At 41.0% G+C, this 27,154-nt stretch overlaps 1 protein-coding gene across 2 annotated transcripts in view; it reads right to left on the bottom strand.

Annotated features, from left to right (window-relative positions):
• Nucleotides 1-9,790: 9,790 nt before the first annotated feature.
• Unc5c (unc-5 netrin receptor C) overlaps nt 9,791-27,154 on the bottom strand; it is a 351,840-nt gene continuing 334,476 nt past the window's right edge. For both annotated transcript variants that reach the window (XM_051165895.1, XM_051165896.1), the window contains 4 exons: nt 22,829-22,978; nt 21,620-21,784; nt 13,089-13,267; nt 9,791-12,319 (listed from right to left, as the gene is read on the bottom strand). In XM_051165895.1, coding sequence (XP_051021852.1) covers nt 12,154-12,319; nt 13,089-13,267; nt 21,620-21,784; nt 22,829-22,978 — 660 coding nt within the window. In that variant the 3' untranslated portion in view covers nt 9,791-12,153. The remainder of the gene's footprint in view (nt 12,320-13,088; nt 13,268-21,619; nt 21,785-22,828; nt 22,979-27,154) is intronic.

Below are 27,154 nucleotides of genomic sequence, written 5' to 3'. Positions count from 1 at the left end.
AGAATCAACATGGGCTGGCTTTTGTTCTCGTAAATCAGAAGATCAATATTAAATAAAACCACCACGAGTGTGGTAGAGACAAGGTACTTTAAAATGGAAATGATTTGCTCTTGTGTTGTAAGAAAAGCATGCCAATAAGGCAGGGCAGATGTCGAAGGTGTAGGCTTGTTTCTTATATATGCACAAGAGCTCATCACAGAAGCACAGGAAAGAAGTATGCAACCATAATTTGTATAGATACATCTAGTATTATGTTGTTGTTGTTGTTTTTTTTCTGAATCTCTGATTTAAGAGGCAGGAAGCATCTGATGGGTTAACATCTCTAAACTTTATTTTAAAAATAAGCTCCACATAGCTGAGCAGAGGGAGGTTAATGAAGGTGGTCAAACATCCTGGCTGCTGTGATTTATTCTAGAATAGACATGGATCCGGTACAGACTGCTTAAGTGGTTATTTCACACCTTAGGTACGACTCATTCATTCTCATGTGCATTTACCTATTAACTTACTCTGTTTCTCCTTTATAGCATGTGTACAAAACAAACAAACAAACAAAAAACAACTTGTGATTCAGTCCTGTGCAGTTTTAACTTTTGACTGAATGAGCAAAATCACTGATAAGGCCAATATTCCTCAGAACCAGGACTATGATAAACTGTAAAATGGCACACGACCCTCTCAACTTTCTTATTTAGTTTCCATAATGAATAGAAAGTGCCTCTTCGTCATTAAGGAATGTTGAAGTACTTCCTTTGCCTTAGAAAATGGCATTCCTTCCAGAATACTCCAGGGGGCAGTGTGTTTTTATACATCTCACCACTGGGTGCTTGAAATATGGAGACTTTGGGGGGAATTGGCAGCTGCATGACAAGCGAGGACATGTTTTATCTTTTCTGGAGCAGACCGTTCAGCCACTTCAGCTGGTGGGCTGTTCATCCGGAAAAAACAAAAATCCTGGAGCTGCAGTGTCTGTGAGCTGTATTCTGAGTTTAAGAAAGCTGTAAAGAGAATTGCCCTTCTATGTCCCTATTTACAGTGTGGTGTTGCAGAGCCATGTTTTGTTTTCCACTAAGAAGAATTTCTTAGTTCTTGAATATGGAAAAAGTCACAAAACAACTAGTTGTTAATTTAATGGTTATCCACTCTGTTTCTCTGTTAAATTATATTTGCTACAGAAATATTTCTAAGTGTGTCATTTGAGCCTGGAAGAAAAGTCGTAATGCCAAGTAAGCATTTTACTAGTTAAGTGGGTACATTTAGATTTTTTCCAGGTCTTTCTTAGGTTTAAGTGAGGTTGCAGGAAACTGTTTTCTTATTGGTAGATTTTAAACATGGACAACTTCAAGTCAGAATGTTTTGCCATGAAAACTATTTATAATGTAAAATTTACTAGATTTCTAGGGTTCCAGTAAAGAATGGGGAGAAATTAAGAGTGTCCAATTTCATCTATATTATTCATTTTGTTGCTTTGGGGAAAATCAAAAGCTTACTTGCCAGTTATCAACTTTATTTATTCAGAATGAAACTCTTGAAATTATTGAGATCCTTAAAAAAGATTCACCCAGTTATTACCAATTTTCAAGAAAAGAATTTATAATTTATTTATGAATATAATTTCTGTCTTATTAAAATCTAGTTAATAAAACTGAGTTCTTGTTAAGGACTACCTGCTCAATTCCCAGTAATCCATTATAATTTTTAAACTTCTAGCATCTCAGAAATGAAATTTTATTTTATCCTTTGCTTTGGCTTTCTGCAAATTAATAATATAATTGACTGCTGCTTATCCTCAGGACTTCTGCAAAGAGTAAGATTTCTTTCTAATTCCTCTCCCCCAAAGGAATCCTAAATTATTAATTGTTAGATAAGCTTTGTATGTTCAAGTTTATGGTTGCTGTATGTGTGTATATATTATATAAATATAGATGTATATGTAAATATGTTCATTCTGGAGTCTGGCACAAGTCTAGTATGTGGATTAGAGAGTAAAATATTATGAATGATAAAGTCCTAAATAAAACATAATATTTATTTATGGAGGCATGTACATTGTTAACTCACCAATGAAGAACAGTGGGCACTCTGTCTGTCACGACTGGCCATTCTACATATTCCTCAAACAGACAGCTTCTTAGATGACATGCTGGGGTTCCATTTACAGGGAATTCTTTGACATAGTTCAATTGGTGTATAGCCAAGGATAATAAGTACTTAATAATGATTGACTTCCTTGTTCCTAGAGTCATTCAAACTCATCAGGAGTTTTATGTTTTTCATCTGTTCTCACACTCCTTTATTTTTGTTGATGGAAAGGCAGTGAGAAAAAATACACTAACAACAACAATAACAACAAAACCCTTGAACATGTTTTGGTGGTTACACCATCTCAGAAACCCCCAGTCCCATAAAAAAGTAGAAATGAAAGGGGCTGCATAAAAAATAATGCCATTTAACAGTTAAAACTAATTGTTACAGCAACTAATACCATAGTTACGAAAAGAAAAGTTGGCAATATTGGGGGGGCAGTTTCTTTTCTATCTGTTTTAAAACAAGACTCATTTGTGTTCTTTTGGGGGAACCAGTGCCTTATTGAATTTGTATATACTACAATTAATCATAATTAGGGAACAAACAATTGTATTTGTTACAAATTGTGTATGGCTTGTTTTCATATTTCCCTCAATAAAATTGTTTCATCCTCCCCATAAAAAAGTATGACTGCTATCTCATAGTTGTGCCTTTTTTGTGTCTTTGGATGACCTCATGGCAGCAGGTGGGAAGACAGCCGTGAAGGAGCAGACCAAGTATGTGTGTGCACTGTGCATCATGTGGGTCAGAGTGGGCTGTTACCTTCTACTTTTTCTGTTTAGGAAACACAGTCTTCCAGTGGGGTGGGATGGGGTGGGCTGGGTAGTTGGCGATTGGAGAGAAATGAAGAAAGTGTGAAGTTGTACTACAGAACAATGCAGCTTACTTGGGGAAACAGCCAGCTAGTTCTGGGCAATGCTAAGAACCAGTAGAGGTGGTTGATATGAAGTGGGACACCAGACCCCAGAGCCGTGTTATGACCAACGCTCACTTCTACGTGAGTGCTATGAAAACAGGATGTGGTCTAGACTTTTCAAGTCTGTTTCTTCCCCTTGAAGGGAAGCCCAACAATAACACCTGTTGCATTCAATATTTCAGAAGATGGCGTGTGTACCCAGCCTATGGTAAGCACCCGGCTAATCTATCAGCTCTTACTATGGGTTTATGGTGCCCCTTGTTTTGTTGCTTGTATTTCTAAAATCTCACTCCAGATATATCAGCACAGAGACAACATCAGTCATGGAAATCATTGTGCCAGGGAGAGGAAGAATTCGTATCGAAGGGCTGTGTGTCATGGGCCTCCAGAGTACAGCATAAAACACAGTTAATGAACGGAAAGAAACTAGGTAAGAGAACAGGATCCTGACAATGCTTGAGTAGTGTGTTTGTGATTACTGAGGCACGTGATTGAAATATGGATTTTGAACAAGACTGAGGAGAGGTAGAGGGTGTCATCCGAGGTGGTAGGCTTAAATTAGTGGACACGATTGTTGGTAATGGAAACCCAGGGGTCAAGTTTTGGGATTTGCTCTTGTGGAGTTTAAAATCCACAGGATGTAGGTAGCTTCAATAAGATTGGGAGGTCCAATTCTCCAAGGGCCCTGGGAGAATGAGTAGGAAGTCAGTGAGTGGGGGCAAAGATTAGACTTTAGAAATGGACTGAGGGGCCTAATGATGAAGGACAAGAAATAGGGTGATGGCAAGGATGCCTCAGAATGGCATGGGAGAGACTGCTTCTCTTGGGGGGTGGGGGTGAGAACTTTGCTCTTGCCTCGGAAGCATTCTCGTGGAAAAGGGGAAAGGAGGGGCCAAGCTAGTTCTTCCATTGAGTATGAATCTGGAGGATAGGTTGGGAAGCTTGTTTCTGAGGGAACCTATTTGAGATTGGAAAGAGAGAGGAAGCCAAAGACTGTTTGGGTTCATATGTCATAATAACCAGGGATTGGAAGGCCTGTCATTTGGCATTCTAGTCTACTACACTGCTACTACCACACAAGAGACTATAGCCCAATATTTGAGGTTCAGATTAACAACTCTATTCCCTCACTTTTACAACCATGACTCCTCAGAAATCTTTAATCTCTGAACACTAATATTTTCAATATACCTTGAGATAAAATGCTTTCCCACTCTCAAACCCTTCCCCCCTTCCAGGGCTCTGTGAAAATCAGGATGACTATATGAGTATTGAACTGTCCATGTTGGGGCTTTGTAGTTGCTCATCCATCTAGACTTTCCTTTCTGACAGTTTTTCTGGCTGTACAGCTGACGACAGGTCAAGCCTGAGGAGGCTTCCTTTTGGAACCCACACTCCCCGTTCTCCAACTTCTGCATGCTGTGGTTCAAGCCTTGCTTCCCGTAGTACTCAAAGGTAAGTATCAAAGTGCGCTGAGCTAAATGGGTTCTCTTTCCGTGGGTCATGTTATATGTGGCAGATTTGTTTTCTCATCTGAAATAGCAGCAAAGTACAGAGTACAAAGAAGTCTACTCCTTCAGGGGAATGATCTCAGATACATAATTCCTACCCAGGCTTCTGATATTTACCCAGTTGGAGGGTTCCTAGGACTGAGGAAGAGTCTTTACCTGGTACCATACGTTGACAGAGAGGAATAGATTCAGGGCAAGGCCGATCTCAGAACTCTAATGAACTCATAGACTGGCTTTTGGGGTGCAGACTCACTGATGGGACCTTGAAAAACATTTGCATATTCTCTAAAATGTGGTTGAGATGTCAGTGGAACTTCCAGCTATTGAAGATCAAAGGAGGGACAAACACTGTGGCTAAACTGTATACTATGGAACATGTATTGTATTTTCTTTGTAACTAACTGGTTTTGTTTGCTTCTTAATCAATTTTTCATTGTTTTATTCACAGACATTCCATCGAGTCTGTGTATGCAAGGTCCCTTTACATATTTTACTTCTTTATCCCATGAATAAATACTTGAGTTTGTCACCATTGTGTAACTCCGGGAAGGGAAAGTTTTCTTCATTTCTGCTTACCTCTGTTGGCTAAGGGAAAGGTCAAGGGTCAGATGGCATGCAATCTACAGTACTTCTCCAAGTCACTGTGTCACTGAGGAATGTGCTGACACTGCCCTTTCTCCCCAGAGGCATAGCTGCTTTCCACTTAAGCTTGGAAGCTTACTGCTTGCTCACCTGAGTACCTGGAGTCCTAAACTAAGGCAGACACATATTCTGGGATTCACAACAATCTGGGATGGGTCATGGGGTTTGCTGTTTCTTTCCTGTTGCTGTAGGTATTTACAAACTCCACTTGAGATCAGATCTTTGAGTGTAGAGCATGGCCATGTTTATAATCTTCTTCAGAAAATGTTGATGGCTGGAGCCAGAAGATGCTGGCTGTATTATCTGCTTACTGGTACCACCTGCAAGATTTTTCACACTTACTATTGAAACTGCATCCAGACCAAGGAAACCAGAGGTGGGTCAAGACAATAGCCCAGAGATTGCTATATGTAATGGTGCTGGTGCTGGAGAATCATTCTTCTAGAACATCGCCATACCATGGAGGAAGGTTGTGATCACCATTCATACAAGACCCAAAATATTCTGTCTTACTGAAGAAATCCACAGTAACCTCCTGACACAAGTGTGTGTTGTAAAGATACAGTCATACAGTCTGCACTCTCTGTTGCTTATAAATATAATTTATTACCTGTTTAAAAATTCTTTCTTACATTTGTACATGTTGGCTGACAGAATAAATGCAGGCAATTTACAAACCAAGGGGACTGCAGGAAAATTGGGTGAGGCAACCAGGGAGAGAGAAGAGGCACACCCAAAGCTGGTATCCCTCACCTCCATCACACAGCAAGGCAATGAGGGGAATGCTGGAGAGCGCCCCTCTGCCACCAGGGGTCGTTAGAAAAGGAATTGCATAGAAGATACAGCAAGACAGAATTCCATAGCAAAGAAAGAAGTATTCCATATTGGAGAGGCCAAAGATGTGTAGTTTTGCCAAAAAATAAAGGAAAACCTGACAAAGCACAAAATTTCAACCTGATACTTCTGGAGTTGAGCTGGTCCAAAGAAGACAGCAGGTGGATGACCCAGCCTCTCTTTAGCAGAAAGCTGGGGATTGTTTTCTGATGAATATTGGTTTTCTTCTTTAAACCAAAGGGGAAGGTTACTGGTTCCTTACAGCTCAACATTAAAATCAACACACACAACGCTGTGACAACATCCAACACACACACACACACACACACACACACACACACACACACACACACACACACACAGAGAGAGTAATGATATTCCCTGGAACTTGGCTAAATACATTGTCTGGAGGGTGAGGGCATCACTACCCACAGTTGGACTAGGAAAACATGAGAAAGAAAGAATGCAAGTTTTGTGTTCAACTGGCTCCCTGTTCTTTTCCAAGATCTGGAGAAAAATGTATCTGAGTCCATATGTGTCCAGTTATAGGTGCCACTGATGACTTTAGAAGCATGGAACAGCAAAGGCATTTTCTCTTGCCTGTGGATTCTTGTCTATATACTGTCTTGAAACTGGTTTAGCATACAGCATAGTGCATACATCATGGTGCTTTGATGTTGCCACATCACAGTGCTGAGTGAAGATCAAAGGCCGAAAGCTCATCCCCCTTTAGGCAGCTGATCAGTACAACCAGCCTACAGTTCCTAGTGACCGCTGCTGGGTGTCATCACGTTCCATTGCATTAGGCCTTTGGCATATGAACATGATATGAGGCTTAGGCTTATTGAAAATAGGTCTTACAGTACTATTACCTGCAATGTACAATTCTGCCATAGAGCAAGTTCCCAAATGATATATAGAAAGCTGGTGTACCATAGCAAATAACATGGGTGGTGGACAGCTGATTGCATCTCAGAACACTTCCTGTGCTTCTGCTTAACAACTAGTGGGTTGGGCCATAATTGTCCTGATATATGACAGGGACTTCCAATTTAGGATCCTGCAAGTTCTTGGGACAGATCCCTTCATATAAAGACTTGTGGGTAGCCTCTTACATCTCATTGGTTTTCCCTGCTAGCATGTTTATGGAAGGTGTTTGTTTGTCCTGAGGATGCCACCCCAGCCACACTTTAATAAGCCTCTGGCAGAAAATACCTTTGGTTGAATGAGCCCATTAATATCCTACCGCAGATCAATAAAGGAAGCAGCCAAGCCCGCTGGACTTTCTGAAGACTATTGCAGTAAGTTTTCAGAAAAAGGACAACCATTTGTCTGAAAGGACTAAAGGATCCATAACTGCATTGTTGGTTTGAAGAACTACTCCACCCACATGCATGCCATCTCCACTCTTACTTTAAAAAATGAGCTTAAATGTCAGACTTCTGGAAACATGACTCCATTTGGCTGATGAAGCCTATATGACTATAAGCTTAACTTAGTATTGGTTATAATGTGTGTGCTCCCCGTAGTCCCAATTCCATCAAAAATTATCAGGGAACTGTCAAAGTGGTCAGTATAAGCAGAAGTGACACAATCGGATCACTTGGTGGCAGAGAAACAGCATTTTGTTGCACAGAGGGAGAGTTATAAAGTTTTCAGTCAATGTCAGCCCAGTATGCTTAAAAATACAAAAAACAATACAAAACTAAAGGAACAAGATAGTTGGTCCCACGAGGCACTCAGAAGGCAAAACCAGTTTTATTATCTTGAGATAATAATAAAAATATTTTTCCTTTTGGATCTATAAAATAAGATGCTCATTGGTCATTATCACCTTTACAAAACTGATTTGAATAATGATGTTCTAATTTACAAAGCTTCTCAAAGATGTCTCAAGCCTAATTCCATCCACACTGAGTTACTGTACTCCTCCTTTCTGCCACTGGCCTTGGACTTGCACCAGCATCTCCATTTCAACAGGCTACTTCTCCAGATCAATAGATCAGCTCAAATTCATGTTCATCTTGAGATTGGGAACAAGTAAACCTTTTGTACTTTTCCTCACATACTCTCCAACATCCTCCTTCAGTTTTATATTGATTAGTCCCAGAGCATGGGCTGTATGGATGTCAATGGACTCTGTAAGCTCCCTCCGTCTTATGCCTATGACCTTGGAGCCCAGCTGCAGGTCTTCAACAGAAACACACAGAAATGCAAGACAAATGCCTGTTCTTCTTCAGAAGTGAACTGTCTAGATGCTAAACTCTGAATGTTTCCTTTCTATCACTTTTAGGAAAAATGCCTTTAAAAACCTAGTTTTAAAATACTTTGTTTCTAGAGGGTCCTACATATAGTCATTGTGACTTTCCCCTAAAGAATGTCTCTACTCTTTGATAGTGGGATGATTAAAATCTATAGAATCATAGCATATATGAAAATAGCTGATACACCTTGATCCCGGATCTCTCATCCCCCATAGTATCCTTTCCTTGAAGAGATTAATTTGCTCGGGTGACGATGGTGTTCTTCGTATAGCAGAGGTACTGTGTCTGCTTTGGAGATGTTTGACTGTGTGTTTCTTAACACAAACTTGTCATCATCCTGTACTCAGCTACCAAGTCAATTTGAATGAATGACATGAGAAGAAAAATAGAACACGAAGCCTCTGCCTTTAAAGTCTTAATCTCAGAATGATCACCTTCATCTGAAGGTCATTCTTCTTGATCAACAGCCACAATGTCCCTATCTATAAACACAGGATTCTCATTTACAAATACAGAGAGTGTTTAAGTGGCACGTGTTTAAAGTCTCATCACTTGAGAGGCTGTGGAAATAGGATTATGGGTTTGACACCGTCCTGGGATACCCAGCAAGAATATATCTGAAAATACTAGGTCAAATAACAAAAACCCCAAGGAGATGCCAGGTGTATGTAGATGTGTGTGTGGAAGTGTGGGGCAGGGGGCACTTTCTTCTTTATAAATATACTTTATTTTTCTAAAAGTATCCTGAAATTAAAAGATTTTAAATATTCAAAACCCAATGGCATTCATAAATAAAAATGACTACTTTCTGAGCCTTTTATATGGATTTCATATATATGTTACAAAAAAGTAAAGATGTGTATGAGAAAGTTAATGATATACTGTACTATCAATTTTGAAGTGGGTGACTTAACTGAACAAATATGAAAATACGGGCATTAAACAGTTGAAGGGAAAATTTCCCCATGTCTAGTTGTCCCAAATGTCTTGTCAAACTCTACAGGTATTTACTCTCCTTGTCAACTTTTAGTAAACTGTATATGAAACTGAGTAACTATGTGGCAGGCCACTAGATGGCACCATGCACAAATGATTAGTTTTTCTACCTAAATGCAGCAAGCACAGCTCTCCTCAGAAGCTGTGTAGAAGTTGGACATGCCACAGAGGTGATGATGAAGCTCCCTCTGAAATGAACTGTGGCAGGTGAACCTTGTATGTTAGAAAGCAGCGATGTAACAGCTATTACTTTTCTCCAAAGGAGAAAATTATTTGATATATGAGATGTTCTAGTTTGAAAACTGTCACTCACGTGAGAGAAAGTAGTTTTATGACAAATGAGTACCTCATAAGAGATCATTCTTTTCCTGTTGTGAGACTGAACGAAAACCATGTATCTCTAGATGCTTGAACACGAGGACTCGCAAAAGCCTCAATAATGTCGCTCTAGTCATAGTCAACCTTTCTGTGTTGGTGATTTACCAGTTTTTATGATAGATTTAACCAGAATGGTAACATTTTTTTCCTCTCAGCAGAAAGTATTGAAGTTACATAGAACATCCAGTACAGATCTCTAGGTTTTGATTTCTATGATGGTTCGAAAATCCCAGGACTGAAGAGGAACTTTCACATTTGTTTCAAGAGGCAGCAATGGACAGCTCTTTCTTCCTCTTGTCTTTGAGGAATATCTAAACTCTTGGAACTTTTGCATTTGTTTCAAGAGGCAGTAATGCACAGCTTTTTCTTCCTCTTGCCCTTTAAGAATATCTAAACTCTTAAAAGATCAAGTTCATTGTTATAGACATCAGCCACTGCACTTGTTTAGGAGTACAGAATTTCCCTTCCACAATCAATGTGTCCAGCATTTTCACATATGAGTATTCTGATGGTTAGAGAAAGAGATTATAGAATACACATCTGGAAGATAAGATAAACAGCACGAAGGATGAGCCTCCATAACCATATCCACAGTTCTTTAATGACTAAGATGGAAGAGTCAGAGAATAGCAGTAAGTAACAAAAATTAGAGGGGAAATGGATAAAATGATTTCTAACTGGAATCCATTCAGCAACTTAGACACTTCTGGCCCCAAAGTAAACCAGCATCATATTTTGAGGGCTCTGGCTTAAGGACATGGATGCCTTCTAGTTATTTGTGACGATGGGGCTGATAAGTTCTTATTCTCCTACCTGCTAAATGGAGTTCCTATGTCAAAACAAACCATGATGATCCCAAGGAAAACACATAGCTTCTACAACTAACATTTTGGAGGATAAAGGAGATCATTAAATGCTGTAAATACAACTGAGTATCATGAAAACAAAGATTAATGAAAAAAAGAAAAAATGTACCAATTCCTTGAGCTGCATTGGCTTTTTGTAGAAATGGTCTCGAGATCCAGAAATCAATAAATGGAGTAGAATTTACAACTAGTTGGAAGGCTGTAGGGAAGGGCCCTGCCAAAAGACAATACAATGATAATACAGGGATGCCATCTCTCTGTCAGCAACATCATACAACAGTGATACAAAGGCTACGCCAAAGAAATATATGCATGTTGAAGTAATCCCCTGTCAAATCAATAATGCCTGAAAGATGTGAAAGGCTGATGACATCACAATGGTAGTTCAGCATTCTGAAACCTTGAGATGATCTGATCTCACACCATTGTTTACAGATAAGGAAAATGAGTTAATTGAGTTTCAATGTTTTTCCCCAAGTTCATACAGCCAGCCAATAACCAACCCTGGAATGATACTGGTTTCCTAATTCCATGTTCAGAAACTATGGCCCACAACCAACCGCACTGCTTCTCAGATAGACAGCCACAAGATAAACTTTCCATGGAGAACACCCCTCTTGATAAGAGCCAGAACTGAAGACTTTGCCTGAGCAAGCTGAAAGAGCAGACAGAGCCAGTGAACATTTCAATCTTTTCCACCACTGAATGGTAGCTCAAAGGTCAAGGAAACAAAAGCTACTGAACTAAACTGGGGACCACGCCCACCTCTTAATGCAAGAAAGGGAAGCAGGTCTAGTCAATACCAAATACTAACTACTGCTAACTAAAACAACAACAAAAAAAACTCTTTGCTAGAATATTTGTAACAATCATCAATAGTAAAGATAATATGTTTAAAAACACTTGAAATTGCATATTACAAACACACATGTGGTACAGCAATGTTTGTGTAGAGGAACATGAATTACTATCTTCCCTGCAGTGCTACAGCTCTGTTCCCAAAGGATACAGATTGGGTTCTCCCACGGCATCTTAATAATTTCTCCTTTACATTGAGATTCTCCACTTCCCTGATACAAAAGCCAACAACTGATCTGACAAGTTTCAGAAACAGAACACTGATGGGAGGATTATCTGAGACACTTGATGTACACGCTTTGTAGCAAAAGTTTGTGATTTCTCTGTAAATTGCTAATCTGAAATAGACACAATAAACCGTCCACAGCTTCAACTTCAAATGATCTGAACAAAAATAGAACGAGCCATGGACAGCGTCTGCATCCCTGTCCATTTTGATGTAAACAACATTTGTAGAAACTGGGTTTGTTAAGAAAGTTTATCCATACATCTGGATAGCAATAAAAAGCGTTTCCTAGGAAACTGTAAGATCCTGTACCATACAGCATACAGCCCAACGAAGAGAAAATTAGATTGATTTCTAAATTCAAGGTACAAATTTACACAATTTTCCTTAACTCCTGTGGTGGTGCTGTCTGAAGTGGGCGTGTACCTTGGTGGTAGTTTCTGGCCCCCACCTTTCCTCTTGCCATCTTGCCTATAAAGCGCCTTGGTCCTGTCTGGATTTCCTCCTCAGCTGTGTTTCCCCTGGACACAGACTCCCTGTGTAATTTTGTCCTTCAGTTTCAGTTCCAGTGTGGTCAATACTGCCCTTCTGCTGCTAAGGACACTACTGTTTCGTGTCTCCCCATTTCTTCCAGGACAGCTGCCAGCATGCTCAGGTTTCCATCGGGGAAGTTCTGTGCTTCCCAAAGATCCAGGATGACGCCAGTTGGGCTTGATTTGGTGGCAAAGTAATTCAAGTACCTGCAATTAGGAATGAGAAAATATGCAGAAAGGTATGACTTCCAGGTTTATTGACACTGTCCTTTTCTCCTCTGCTTCTGTGCTAAACCTGTCTGTCTTGAAGTATTTCAGTCCCACTGTGGATTATAGTGAAGCTCACTAAATGATTGTTCCATTCCTAATTAGATCAGTCCCAGACAGGACATGTGCTGCTTAACTTTGTTAACCTCAACTCTGAATAGGATAATTTAAGAGACAATGTGTCTGTGGGTTTTGTCCTAAACAGGAAATCAAGAGGCTTATGTTTTCTGTCCAGCCCAGGCTCTGATGATCTTTGACAGGTCATGCCACATCTCTTCTTTGGAGGTGACAGCGACATTCTACAAAACAGTGGCTCTCAGGGTCTCTTCATAACTTAATACAAGTGCTATGTGAGCATGTAAATTATTCATTACACATTACGTCTTGCTCAACTGGCGATGAACAATAATTACTTTAGTGAATAGACATGATGCTTAGGTGCACATAGCACATAAGATAGACAAAGTAGATCACAAATCTTGATTCTGATAAATGTCATATGACCCAGAATTTCTCTTGGAACTGTTTGGAAGCTTATTGTACAAGGTATACAGGAGCTGAACCCATATTTTCAGAATGAAAATGTAAACAGATATGCAGTGGGAAGGAAAATAAAAATAATATTGTTGTTTTTTTTTATCTACCCTTTTTGGTCCTGGAGACCTCTACTAAATGAAAGTAACAGGTCCAGAAGCCTAGACACACTCACCTGTCCAGGTTGAGTTTATGGGCCAGCATCCTCCAGTCATGGCCTCTCGTCTGGGGGGCATCCAGGCTGCTGCATAGCTTCTGCCGGATAGGGAGAGGGATGCTAAAAGCACTTGGTCCAGTGACAGTGGTGATGGTGCTTGCAGGATCCAGCAGAGGCAAATCGATGCCAGTAGGTTCCTGTAGAAATGACACACCTTTCTTTTTAGAGGAAAATGCAATCCCTGTTGAATCAATCAGCATAAAGCCTGACTCTCAGTGAACTGAGATAGACACGGAGAGTGAGCTCTGTTCACTTCAGGAAGGACAGTTTCTTCCTGGTCTGAAAGTAATGGGTGGTTAGTATAGGCAGTTGGGAGAGAAAAGGGAGGACATTGTGGGATAGTCTTGCATAGACGGCTCAAGGGTCATTGATCAGGACTGAGCAGGACAAAAAGCTCTGGTGACCTAGCAGATGGCTTCTCTAATGAGACCCTCCAGTTCTCAACCTATGGGTGGTGAACACCAGAAAACACATATTTCCAGTGGTCTTAGGAACTGAGACACCACTAAGTAGAAAAATGTCAGTTACAAAGAAGCAGCATAAATAAATTTATGATTCCTAAGACCATCAGAAATACATGCTTTCTGAAAGAATAAAGGGATTGCCAATGTTTGTGGAGGTTTATTCAGATGTGGGAAATGTTCAAATGGCAGTTCTTTCTGGAGGAATAGATCAATCTGAAATGAATAAGATCTGGAAGCCATCTAACCCTAAAGGCATGCCCTAGGTGAACATTTAGGAAACTCCCATCTAGCCTTGTAAAAGTGGCTCCCTTTGGCTCTTGCTTGATAAAATGGGAGGATGCTAAGAGATATCAAATTAAGACAAACTTTTTAAAAAAGAAAATGGTAAACACAGAATATTGCCTCAGGGTAAGCCACTAATGGTATCCTCTAATTGCTGAACTTCCTTGCTTAGGTTTTTTTTTTAATCCAATTTTAGTAGAGAAAACCATAAATTGGCTCTTAAAATAGTTTCAGCTCATAAAACAGCACAAATGCAAAATCTAAATTTCATCTGCAAGAGAAACTAATCATTTTCTGATCATTTCTGCTGGTCTGAAAGCAAAAGGAAATGTTGCCTGGGAACCACTAAAGCAATAACAAGAAATTTCCTTGATCTGCTTTAAATGTCACCTCTTTTTCAAAGACAGGTAACTCCTTGGTGTGCACAATTAGTTGCTAAAAGATACAGTGGACACAGACTCCCGATCATCATGAAGTCTGTGATGTCCTGCCAAGTGCTCAGCTCATGGGTCAGTGGTACTTGCTGTCAGAGTTCCTATGTCCTGCCTTGATTCTGAGACCTCTGCAGACTTGTGAACTCTGGAGCTTTGAGGGGCATTTGGGGGATCAGTGGCCAATGCTGATTTTTCAACTTCTGTAATACTTCCAGACATGGCCCATTGAGGAGTTGGGGCAAATGTTAGAGTAAATCCTTTTTTTTTTTTTTTTTTTTTTTTTTAATTAGATAATAGACGCAGTAGTCTTGGCTTTGATCAAAGTATCAGGGTTCAAAACCTATAACTTGGCAAACAAATAGATGCCATTGGCTCCTCTGCTGTAGCTCTGGCTCCATGGCTAGACTGTGGGCTGCAGCTGAGAAGCAACCAGCAGGATTAAAAGGCTCCATTGAGACTCAAAACCTGCAGCTCTTCCCCTCAGGCACAGAGTTCTGCCAAGAAGCATGAGTTCATAACCTCTAGGGTCACAGGGTTTCAAAAAGGCAAGCAGCAAGTCATTCAGGGGCGCATATCAATGCTTATTAGTGGATTCATATTTGAAATGTTGTAATTCAAGCATTGCAGTGCTTCTATTGGGCACAGTAGTGTGCAGGAGTGCATTGTTGTAGGGAGCAGAGAAGTCCCACACTATTGCCATTTTAGTGACCTCACCCTGGTTCAAGTCCTCTCACTCTTTATGGAAAATTACAATCCAGACTACTCCTCAGGCCTGGAAGGGGAAACTACCATCCCCTCAGGTACACCCCCCACCTTGATTGTCCTTGGGTGGGAGGGCAGGTTAAAGTCCACAGGGAGGAAATGGCTTGTGAGGTGTGGACTCTTGTCCCTAAAGAGTCTCCTTATCACATCATAGTATCTTCTTTTTGCTTGTCTCTTATCCACCCTGAACTCCCGCCAGACTGTCTTCACATAGAGCTCACCCTTCTGCATGACTTTCCCCTGCCCCTCTCTGCTCCTGTTCATTCATGTAAGGAACTGTTCAATATCCTTTCTCTTGCAGGAAGTTCCATCCTTAAATTTTTGTATCGGTGTGTGTGTGTGTGTGTGTGTGTGTGTGTGTGTGTGTGTGTGTGTGTGCGCGCGCGCGCCTGTGTGTGTACATTCATAGGTGCACATTCAGGTGTGTGTGCATTCACAAGTGACACTCTGAGTGTCATTCCTCAGGTACTGTTTTTGAGTCTAGATCTCATCTCTGAGGCTAGGCTATTGAGTCTATTGAGTACAGGGAGCACCAGGGTTTCTTCTGTCTCCTCCCCTCCTCAGTGCTGGCATTATTATTGCATGTTGTGCCGTTTGTAGCTAGCTGTTTTAATTTTATTTTTTACATGGGTTTTGGAGATCAAAATCAGGTCTTTGCACTTTACCAACTGAGCCATCTCCCAATCCTAATATTTCAACATGTATTTAACCATATACAGCTAATGTTCTGTCTTCAAACAAGCATAAAGGGTGATGTGACAAAATATCATCACTCTTCTTTAACCTCCACCTTTTCCAATCTCTGGATCTTGATATTTGACCTTCTGGTTGGTGTTTCATTGTTGTTCTTTGTTTGAGGGAGAAAGGGAGGGAGAGAGAGAGGAAGAAAGGGAAGGTGCGAGGGACTCATAAACCCACACGAATTTACTCTTCTATGCTTGGCTTATTTTACTTATGTCCTGCATTCAGTTCTAGGCATTTCATGACACATTACAGGATTCCATTCTGTATGACTGAGTGTATTTATTTAATGTTGAGGGTGCCTAGGCTGAATCTGTGACTTAACTGTTGTGACTTATGCTGCAGTACCCAAGGGCATGTGGCCATGTTTGATTTGCCATACTGGCTCAATTTCCTCTGGTTCTATACTTAGAAGTGAGAGAGCTGGATCATCCAGTGGACTATTTTTAGCATTTTCAGGCACCTTTATAATGACTGTACCAATTTTCCTTCCCATTGACAAAGTGAGAGTTCCTCTTCGCCACATGCTCATTAGCATTTATTTTTTGTCACCTTGATCATAGCCCTACTACCTGGGGTGAGTGACATCACACAGTGCCTTTGATTTGTACTCCCTGATGCCTAGCTCAGCATTTTTCCACATGCATGTTGGCCATTTGTATTCTTTTAAGATGTGCCTTTGTTATAATTTGCTCATTTTAAAACTTAGAAGAAACTAAAAACAAAACAACAACAACAAAAAAAGCACTCTATTTCCTAGCTTGGAACCTGTCACATTTAAGGCTGGCATGTGAATTCTCTGTTCTGCAGCTGCATCTTCATCTGTTAATCCTTTCCTTTGCTGTGCAAAAGCTTTGCAATTTGAGGTGATCCTAGATGTCAATTCTTGCCCCATTTCTAGTGCTTCTTGCATCCTAGCCAGAAAATCATCGCCTTTAACAAGGTTTTGAGTTGTTTTCTTCCAGTAGTTTCAACATTTTGAGTCTTAATGCTGAAGATTTTATCCAGTTTGGTTTGGTGTCATGCTGTGGTTTTGTTGCTGGTTTTGTTTGTTTTTTTCTTGTTGTTGTTGATGATGATGATGATGATGATGATGATGATGTGTGTGTGTGTGTGTGTGTGTGTGTGTGTGTGTGTGTGTGTGGAGTGTGGAAGATTACATCTCAGTCATCTACATGTGTTAAGTTTCCCCAGCATCATTTATTGATGAGGTTGTTCTCATTTCAGTGTGAATCTTTGTTGAAAAGTTTGATCCCTGAGATGAAACCTCTTGATCAGAATTTTGTTGAGAATTTTTGGTGTCTATTTTGTCTTAGGTATTGGTCTATAGCTGTAAAATCATACATATGATTTCCTTCCAAAGCAATGCTGGTATCATATAATAAACTTAGAAAACTACCCTCCCTTGAAAACTGTGTAAGAGTTTGGCAAGAATTGGAGTTAGTTCTTCTTTAAAAGTTTACCCCCTAGTTTTGGTTAAGCATGAAGGACATGGACAGCTGCTGCCCAGGCCTGCATGGGCTCTATAGGTGATGGTGGAAGCTGAGCTCCATTTCTGACTTGGGGTAGGGAGCCCCTAGAATTCTGCTTCCCTCCCTCTCCATTCTGGCCCCAATCCTTTTCAGGTTACCATCTTCGGTGTTACTTGACCTGGTTCAGTGCCAGAAAAACTGCCCTGCTTCTTATTCCGACCACCCATTACAGAAGCAGCCCTCTGACAGTTCATTTGCCCTCTCCTTTCATTTCTTTTAGATAAATGCCTCAGAACTTGGCCCAAAGGATATGGGCTGCAATGCTCCTCTTCAGCTGTGCTGAAGACACTCTAGCTGGAGGCCTGAGAGCACATGGCTATAGCTTTTCTTCAGGTCCAGCCATGTGCAGACTGGATGGGCTGAAAATTCTTTGATTGTCTTAAACTTCTTGGCAGGTAGAGTATTTTATCTGTTCTTTTATTAGCAAAGATCTCTGTGCTACTTACACAGGGCCCTGTGCATTGAAGTTACTCAATTACTGTTTGCTAAAATGGGAAAAAGTTTTTCCCCCTAGGTAGGAAGGCAGTGAAGCCCATTCCTGGTAAATTCCACCTGCAGAGTAGGATGTGGGCTTGATGTTCTCATTGGGAAACCCTGAAGAAAGGCCAGTTTAAGATAGGTATGGATCTCAGGAAGGTATGGATCGCACACACACAGCTCATTCCTTTCTTGTTGAGTAAGGAGCCAGGACCATTTTATGAGGGTGTTGCTCTCACTCCTAACCTGGCTACTATGCCTGTGTCTTACTGGCTGGCTGGCTGTATACTTTTCTAATACTTTGAAGGTAATCAGAAAAAAAAAATACACATATACATTTATGTTTAAATGTCATGCAGTAATCTCAGTTGCCATTAGTTTCTCCTTTACTTCCAGGTAAAAGTAGGGACTACTCTCCCAGAATGTTTATTACAATAATATTTTATGATATTGGTGCCATCTGCTTTTGATGTTGTAAATCTCTTACTTAACTATATGATTTTTTTTTTCAGCATTAACCAAATATCTGTTCTGGGTGATTACACACATTTCAGCATTTGTGCTCTACTACTGAAGTACATCCCCAGGCCAAACTGTTAGGTGGCTGATCTTTATACAAGGTTTCTCTGTGTAGCCCTGGCTATCCTGGAGCTCACTCTATAGTCCAGGCTGGCCTCAAAGTCAGAGATCTGCCTGTCTCTGCCTCTCCAGTACTGGTGTATGCCAGCACTGTCAGGCTATTTATTTCTATTTACTGTATGTATGTATGTGCACCATGTGTATACATGATACCACAGAGCATAGAAAAAGAATATCAGATTTCCTGGAACTTGAGTTAGAGATAATTGTGAGCTGCAATGTGGGTACTGGATCTGTACCTACGTCTTCTACGAGAGCAGCAAGTGCTCTGAACCATCTCCACAATGTGAGTTGTCCTTTTCTAAAGACACATCTGATGCTTAGAATGGTGGTGGGGTCCACAGGTTGGAGAGGCAATGCTTATTAAGGACAGTTATTCTAATAACAAAAATAGTGGATGTGATTATGTGCTATGGAGCAAGTTCCATTTATGACACCTCTTAAACATGCTCTCATTGAATTATCTCAACATCCCTAACAAAGAATGATATTCCAGTCATATACATACATACATATATATATATATATATATATATATATATATATGGAAATGATTTTGTGTGGCTATATTGGGAATGTATTATGATGGGTCTTTGGCTACAACTAAATTAATATCAAAGCCTAAAACCAAATTTCCAGTGTTTTTTCCTTCTCTGTATCATATTTTCATTTTGAAAAACTTTGTCACCCTTCCCTGTCTAAATAAACAAAAAGTGAAATATCTTCCATCATTTTCATTTTGATATTCATTCACACCAATATTTTAAGTTTCTAGGCATTTTCCTTCTTAAATCTCTTTTCTGCAGTTAGAGAATTTTGAGGAACATTTGTTAAAAGGGACACAGAAGAACAGGTAGTGGCTCCTGAGAAAACCCTGTCCCGCCTGGTCTCTGTGATGGGCAGAAGACTCTACCCCAGACTGGAGAGGCCCTGAGCTGTGTAGCTTTATAAATGACCACTTGTGAGTGACCTTCATTAGTATGTGGCTAATGGGAAAAGGCAGTATGTTCTAAACAAGGCAGATCATTCAAGGAGGGTCAGGGTATGACATCAGAATTCGAACCTCTTAAAATCTGTTACCTTGCTTTGTGAAGGAAGGAGCAGGGCTCAGAAGAAAGTAAGCACAAATGAAGGCTTTTCTCTATTTGTTTCAGCTTGTGAGTCAGACTGGACCACTTCTGAGTTTTTCTTGAGGACTTGGGTCACTGGACTCCCTAGAACCTGCTGTTCTTCCACATAGAGGCTCACATTGCTCTAACATCAGCACCGTCACCATCACCAGATCCCTACTCCCTCCAGTAAAACCCAATGTGCATTTGAATGTTAACCACAGTAGTGGAAGGCAGTGACCCAGAAGTATAAGCAGTAGAGTGCCCCTTAATCCCCAAAGTCTTCCCCAGTTTGGTCACTTCTTTAATCCTCAGTACCATGTGTGTGTTTGTCACACATGGGCAAATGCCTGGCACGTGACTACAGGGCTGGCCTCTGAGCTTACTGCCAAGTTGCAAAAGGAAAAAATCTTTTCTCTGTGTTGGCACCAGAAAGAAGTCCTTAAGTTGTGATCACACTTTGCAAAACTGCCCTTTCTGTGTGAGGAGCTAGCAGCCCTGGTGGGGGAGAACTCAGAGCAGCTCTCATTTCTTTGTGGCTGCATCTGATCCACCTTTTTAGTGCACAGCAAATGTTCATGCTGAACAGAAAGCATGCATCAAAGGGCCAGACTCCTCACCCCCCTCCAAAATTCCTCAGCCTTTGTTGTCACTGGATCTGGGTGGTTATTGAACTTTGCAGACCTGCTGGGCCAGGAAAGTGAAAACACCCTCTGGAGCCAGCAGGGGTGGTGCTGTGTGCCTGGGAGATAGGGCAGTGCATCCAAAGGCCCGGCGGTTGCCATGGCACCCTGACACAGAGATCATTCCTTATGAATGTCACTGAGGTCTGTGACTAAAGTTGTTTATGAGTCAAAAGTCTCATGAAACTGCAGGAGGAGAGGATGACTGCGCCTCACAGGCTGTGGGAAAGAATATTGGAGCTTCAATGAGCTCACATGCTCCCCAACACCCTCCGCCCCCCACCTCGTTTGCTAAGGAAGATCATCTTTAAATAGGACATGTGGCGCAAGACAGGCTGAACAGACTGACATGGCAGTAATCTCTGTGCACAAGACAAAAAGTATTTTAAATCATACACGGCTGGCTGTAGTTTTCCTGGGCTTTGTGGCTCAGGCAGCAGCATGGAGCTGAGCTCCAAGGGGCCACAAGGGGTAGCTTTCCGACCATTTGGCTTATTCTTCCTCCTTTGTTCCTCCAACATGAAGGCTTACCGCTTTTCAAACCATAGTCTTTGCATCCAAAGAGGACAGATAAGGTCATGGGTACCTCCTCTTTCCTTACAGAGAGGTCTGAAATAACAGCAACTATTGTTATTGCTGGAATATGAATGTATGAAAATGTCCAGCTGAGTGTGTGAAAATCATAGCAGAGAAAAGCAGCAGTGACAGCTATGGAAGGCCTGGATTTTCTACTATTCCGGGAGTATCACCTCCACCATGAGATAAAGGACATCCCCTCTGATATTTGGAGGTTAGAGAAAGAAAGGAGACCAAATGGCTTCTCTTTTCAATGTGAGAGAAAAGTTGGGGAGCAGGCACCCATCTTTACCTTCATTCTACTTAGTAGCACGTGACTAGGACAAAATGACAAAAATTTTTGTGAGAGAAAGGCATGGCAGATGAAAGATGCTTGTGGAACATGTCATGTGCATGCTACTAATACTTTGCACTTGAAGTTTGGCTCTCTATTGTATTTGTCTGTTAGTGTTTTAAAATGTGGTCTCACTATGGGGCCATGGCTGGCCTGTAACTCGCTATTTAGGTTGAGGTAGTCTCGGATTTGCAGGAACTCTCAGGACTGTTGGGGATTACAGGAATTTACTGTCATGTCTTGTCCTCAGACCTCTTTTTATAAGTTACACGATGGATGTTAAATGGATGGCATGAGAAAACTCTGTTTTGAAAAATGATTCCTTTCCCAGTTGCACTAAATGCATAGGAACCAACTTGTGAGATCTTCCATGTCACTTACACAAGGAAAGCTTTGCCTTCCTTTGGCTATTCTTTCCCCTGAAACCTTCTCCAAGGTCCTCGGAATGTGTCTTACCTCTGACACAGTACAGTTGAGCTGGAAGATCTGCCCTTCTCCTTCCACCTGCCGCACACAGAGTTTGCAAACCAGCTCCATTGTGTTCAGGCTGAGTCTTTCCAGAGTGAAGGTACAATGGAGGTTTCTTTGAGAGCCACTCCAGATATGGTAAAATGGAATTTCCTGGAAGACATGGGGGTGGTTACCACAACCAAGAGATACTGGATGTACCCATAAAACACAGCTGCTTCTCAGTTTTCACCTCATTCAACTGAATGACTGCCCTTACCTTTCTTCACACAAGATAACAAAGGTACAATTACAGCCAACGTCCAACAGTAAGGAAGTAGATGACCTGAGACTGAAACCCACCGAATCAAGGTATAGACCACACTTACCTGAGTGCCTGCCTCTTATTGAGAAAATCAGCCACTGTAGAGATGTTTAGAAAGTCTCAGAGAGTTCCTAAAACAAACCCTCCACACTCCATCTTCTCATTAAAAGGAATCCCTGGTGTGACATAGTGGAGAACAGCAAAGCTTGCCATGGATGGAGTGAGAGTTCCACAGCTTTTCATGCCTCTACTCTCCCTGTACTGAGGTCAGTGAAAGCTTGCTCTAGTTGGGACTCAGGCACCACAAAAAGTCTTAGGCCTAAGCAGCACCAAGCTCAAACCAGATGCTCATTTGTAACCATCTAAACCACAGCCTGGAACCAGTCCTATATTCTTGTGGCAATTAAGCCAAAGAAAGAATTCATGAAAGAACATGGTGTTTAGGCTGAGGTTCTGGTGCCAAATCCAGTACCGGTGAGTGACAGTGTGCCATTCACTGACATACCATGTGACCAAACTCTGGTTCCTGTAAAATGTGAGTGCTGTGCTAGCAAGCAAGATGGAAGCCCAGTGCATATTAAATCAGGTATGGTGTATTTCATCTTTTGGATGCATATGAGGTTGTTCCTGGTAATGTAGTGAATGTTGAAAACTACCTTCTAAAGCTGAAGTAACAGTACAGCTATCATAAAAATAGTACTTTAAAACATTCCTTTAAATATGCTTATTGGGCATTTTTAAAAACTCGGGCCCCCATACTGTTTTGGAGAAATAAGTGTTGACATAGAAGACATTAGAGATGTCTCCAAGAAAGGAGCCATCTATGTCCATTAAATCTCAGTCATCTGCTTTATATCTGTCTCCAAGCAGTTGGTAATTCTTGGCAGACTCACCTGATACTTAGCCAGCAATTTGCTTTTCCAGAGAGAATGGGCAATGTCATGAATTGACAGGCGCAGGTTGTGGATGCTGCCTTTAAAATGAAGAGCCTTGGGTTCCTCCAGGAGTTGTCCTCCCATTTGCCTTTCCAGTTGTAGAACTTCCTACAATGACACATTCCAAACCACGACATATTATTGGTGGACTGGCCTAATTTCCATCAGACCTCCCCTCAAGTGAATACGTTTCTTCGCCGTGTCAGATGGATAGAGTACTGTACTTAGCCAATGTCATGAATACTTCCACCAGTGGGTCTGAGACCCTCACTATGAAATCCTGACCAACTTGCATGGGACAAGTCCCCTACTGACAAGTAGCCTGTGGCATTTGCACCACACCACATGGAAGAAAAGTTAGCACTTTGTTTCTTGTAGGTGACAAGAACAAGAGACTGGCATTAGGAATGGGAAGAGATACTAATACAAGAAAAATATTGGTAGAAATATATGTAAACAAATAAAGTATATTTTCATTGAAATTTGAGAGAAATGCCTGACAATTAAAAAGCAACCAACCAACAAGAAATGTGGAATGCTTTAGGCATTTAGTCCAGTCTCTTTGAGAAAAGTTATGAAGTACCTAAGTCACAGTTACTAGAACATTCCCATGTACAACACACTAAGGCAAACCTTGAGGGCATTCATTTCATGGCCACCTGTGGGACTGTAATGGCCCAGGACTACAGAGGAAGGGTCCAGGGATCTTCAACCCTAGATATGAGGACAGCAGGCATTTGCTACCTCCCCCTCCCACCCTGGAGCCATAAAGCCAGCTCCCCCATCATATACTCTAGTAAAGATTTATTACCCTGACAAGTATCAGACTTCACTCCTTGTTTGACCTTGTAAGTCTCCTCTCCCTACAGTCCCTGAGTAGGAAGATGAAGCATCTTCCAACACCCAAGCCCTGGCCAATGGTAGAAGGCAACACAAACCTTGCCCCAGAGACCCTGGCCACCTCTCCAGGGGCATAAGTACACCCTCAACACACACACACACACACACACACACACACACACACACACACACACACACACACACACACACACACACACACACACACACACACACACCAAACCAGTTTTCTAAAGCTGTTCCCAATGTGTCGATTGCCCGAGCACTCACTGTGACCAAGATCTTGTATTGCACTAACTGGTGCCTGCCTAAGCTTCCATCCCTTCAGTCTAGCGCAGTGCACAATGGGCCTGGCTACACCAACGGGGAACTGGACACGGGTCAGCATCCACCTTTGTTCAGAGACAGTTGCTCACCGGCCTTGACCTCTTCAAATAGGCTAGTCAGGGTACCTCAGAGGCCGACCTTTCTGTCTCCCTGGTTTTAGAATTACAAGCATGTGCCATCAACATTTTTTTTTTTTTGTAACATGGATTCTTCGATTTCATGGCCAGAACTTTACCAACTGAGCCTAAAAGAGGATATATATCCTATTGGAGATAAATCTGTGGATATAGATAATAAAGATTTTTTTTATACAACAGTTTCTGAACCAGTTGCCCAGATTAAGGTTTAAAAAAGAATGCCCCATCTATCAAAAATTCTAGGTGAATTTCTACCCCAGCTTTTATTTACAGTATAAAGATGTAACAATAAGACAAAGGCTTAATCCACTTTCATTCCTCAAGCTACTTAATGGGACTTAATGAAGCATTTCCAACTACAGCTGAAATTATCCAAACAGCAGCGCACTGTAAGTTATCAATATCAATGCACAAATGGACCACCCTTGTATGTCACGCCTCTCATGCCACCAAGGTTTTAATGATTAAAAAATCAATTGTGTAATTTACGATCTTTTAAAAGTGGGGATCCAGAAAAATAATGACATCTGTAAATAACATAAAGTACAATCTGATTGTCTGTTGTGGTGATATTTCAACAAATAAAGAAATATCCAGAATACATTAATTCAGAATGTCTTCTCCATGCACTTAGGAACACCTAAAGTGTGAAATCCAGAGGAACCTACAGTGCACAAGTAGGGTCCATGTTGCTAGATACCCAGAGACGCCTGTGCTTTGTATTTGTTGAGTGAATACTGAGCCACACTGTGGCTATCTAGTCACTACTGAACATCATGGATAAGAAGCAAACAGCTCAGTGATGCTGGTGCCTGGGTTCTTAGCTTCCATCACCAACCACCAAAAGGTCCTTTGAGGCATAGAGAAATACTAGGATAATGGGGAACATTGTCTCAGATAGGGAGTCCTCTAATTAGTGTCTGATGGAAGGCATGAGACAAGACCCCTCTGGCACAGAGCAGTGTGTGGTCCAGATGTCTGATGGTATTGACCTGTTCTCTTCAATGGCTGAGGATGAGTAGCTATTGCTTGTGACAGGAGCCAAGCAGCCAGCTAGCCACACTGACACAGATGCCATGTCACTGTGCTTACCTCAACAGACTCCCAAGATCCCAGTAGGACCTACAGATCAAGCCAGCGCACAATCACACACAGATGCCCTCCCAGTGTACCTAATATACTGCATACCCCATTCCCTGACAAGAATCCTCTGTCAGCCTGTGGAACAGGGAAGAGACGTGAGGGTTAATTGCAGTTGCTTCTGCTTCAGCAGGAACACATAATGAGCTTATGTTGATCATGTTCAGTGTCTAGTTAGCATAACAGAGAAAGCTGATGTTCCCAATGAACCTGGCACCTGACAAATTTTAAACTAAAATGATGTTTGTTTATAAGCCATTAGAAGAAAAGAAACATAATTAGAAATCTTTGAGATTACAGTCATGCCAATCAATCAGTTCTAGCTTCTTTCCAGTATGCCCTAATTACCTCATCAAGACATCTAAAGAGCAATCGATAGTAATTATCTGATTACTATAGATCTTCATTACATCCAAATTATCTCCCTGGGATGTCTGAAAGAAGATGCATTGTATTCTGGGAGGTAATTGTACCCAACAATGTAGAATGCATACCCCATCCCTACAATCAACATAGAATGCCAGAAGACAGCACCGTATCATTGTATCATTATCAGTTTTCTTGGCAGGATGGCCCACCTGACAAATCTTAGCTGCCTGTTCACCATGACCTTGAAGTCAAGAAATTTTGAATCCAAAGTCTGAGTTGGAGTCAGTCCAAGAATAAGGCTCAGTATTTGGTTTTTCAGAAGCCATGCTAGGGAGTACTCTCTCATGAAGAGCAGGTCTTGGGCAGGGTTTGGGGGAGCCCGAGAGAGAGAGAGAGAGAGAGAGAGAGAGAGAGAGAGAGAGAGAGAGAGAGAGAGAGAGAGAGAGAGAGAGAGAGAGACCTCAAACTACCACTTAGTAGAAGTGGAGCCACAGAACACACTTTCTCCATATTATTTTGTTTTCCATTTCTCCATCAACCAGGAGGCCCATAATAAGCTGCTGTGCAGAACTAGAACATGACCTCTTTCACCTTCTTAGCAGTAGAACAAAAGGTTGTATCATCTACCAATTGAAACTGATTGTGAATTTCTAAACAAATTTTTAATTAAATATTTTTTACATATACATTGTTATTATTACACATATATACAATAAAGTACACACAGTAAGAAGAACCATGAAACAATTAGGAATTTTACACACACACACACACACACACACACACACACACACACACACACATACACACGTTATATTCATAGTCTTTTGGCTGTTTGTATTTCACAGCCTCAAAGAACTGATTGTGGATTTTATACTAATTTCCTTAAAAATTATAAACCCATATTAGCACATCGATATACCAATATATTATGTTATAAAAGTAAAGTTATAAGCTGAAATTAATAAACATAGAAGTGCTAATGTTGTCTTTTGTTGACCAATAATTCACTGAGCCTGGGGTGTGTGAAATTGTCCTCTATCTTAGAGATAGTTGGTGTGAACAGCTGTCTTTGCACCACTGTCTGGGTGAGGAACTAACTCAAGAATAAATAGTTCAGCTATATACATCTTTACTCAAATTTAACATATTTTAACTGAAAATTAGTGACTAGTGTTACTACAGTTAGGATATTCAACTTGGGAAAAAACAATAAATTCCAAGATACTGGAAAAAAGCAGTGGATAGATGTGGTAACATATACTTTTAATCTCAGCACTCTCAGGAGGCAGAGCAGATGGATCTTGTGAATTCAAGGCCAGCCCAGTTTACATAGTGAGTTCCAGGACAGCTAGAGCTACATAGTCAGATCCCTTCTCAAAAAACAAACAAACAAACCCAACCCAACACAAAACCCAAAACAAATCAAAACAACAATAGCAGCAGCAGCAGC

Source organism: Acomys russatus, chromosome 23 (assembly GCF_903995435.1).
Source record: "Acomys russatus chromosome 23, mAcoRus1.1, whole genome shotgun sequence".
NCBI classification, from domain to species: Eukaryota; Metazoa; Chordata; class Mammalia; order Rodentia; family Muridae; genus Acomys; species Acomys russatus.
Note: the sequence above shows the minus strand (reverse complement) of the source record. Positions and strands in the feature narration are given on the sequence as shown.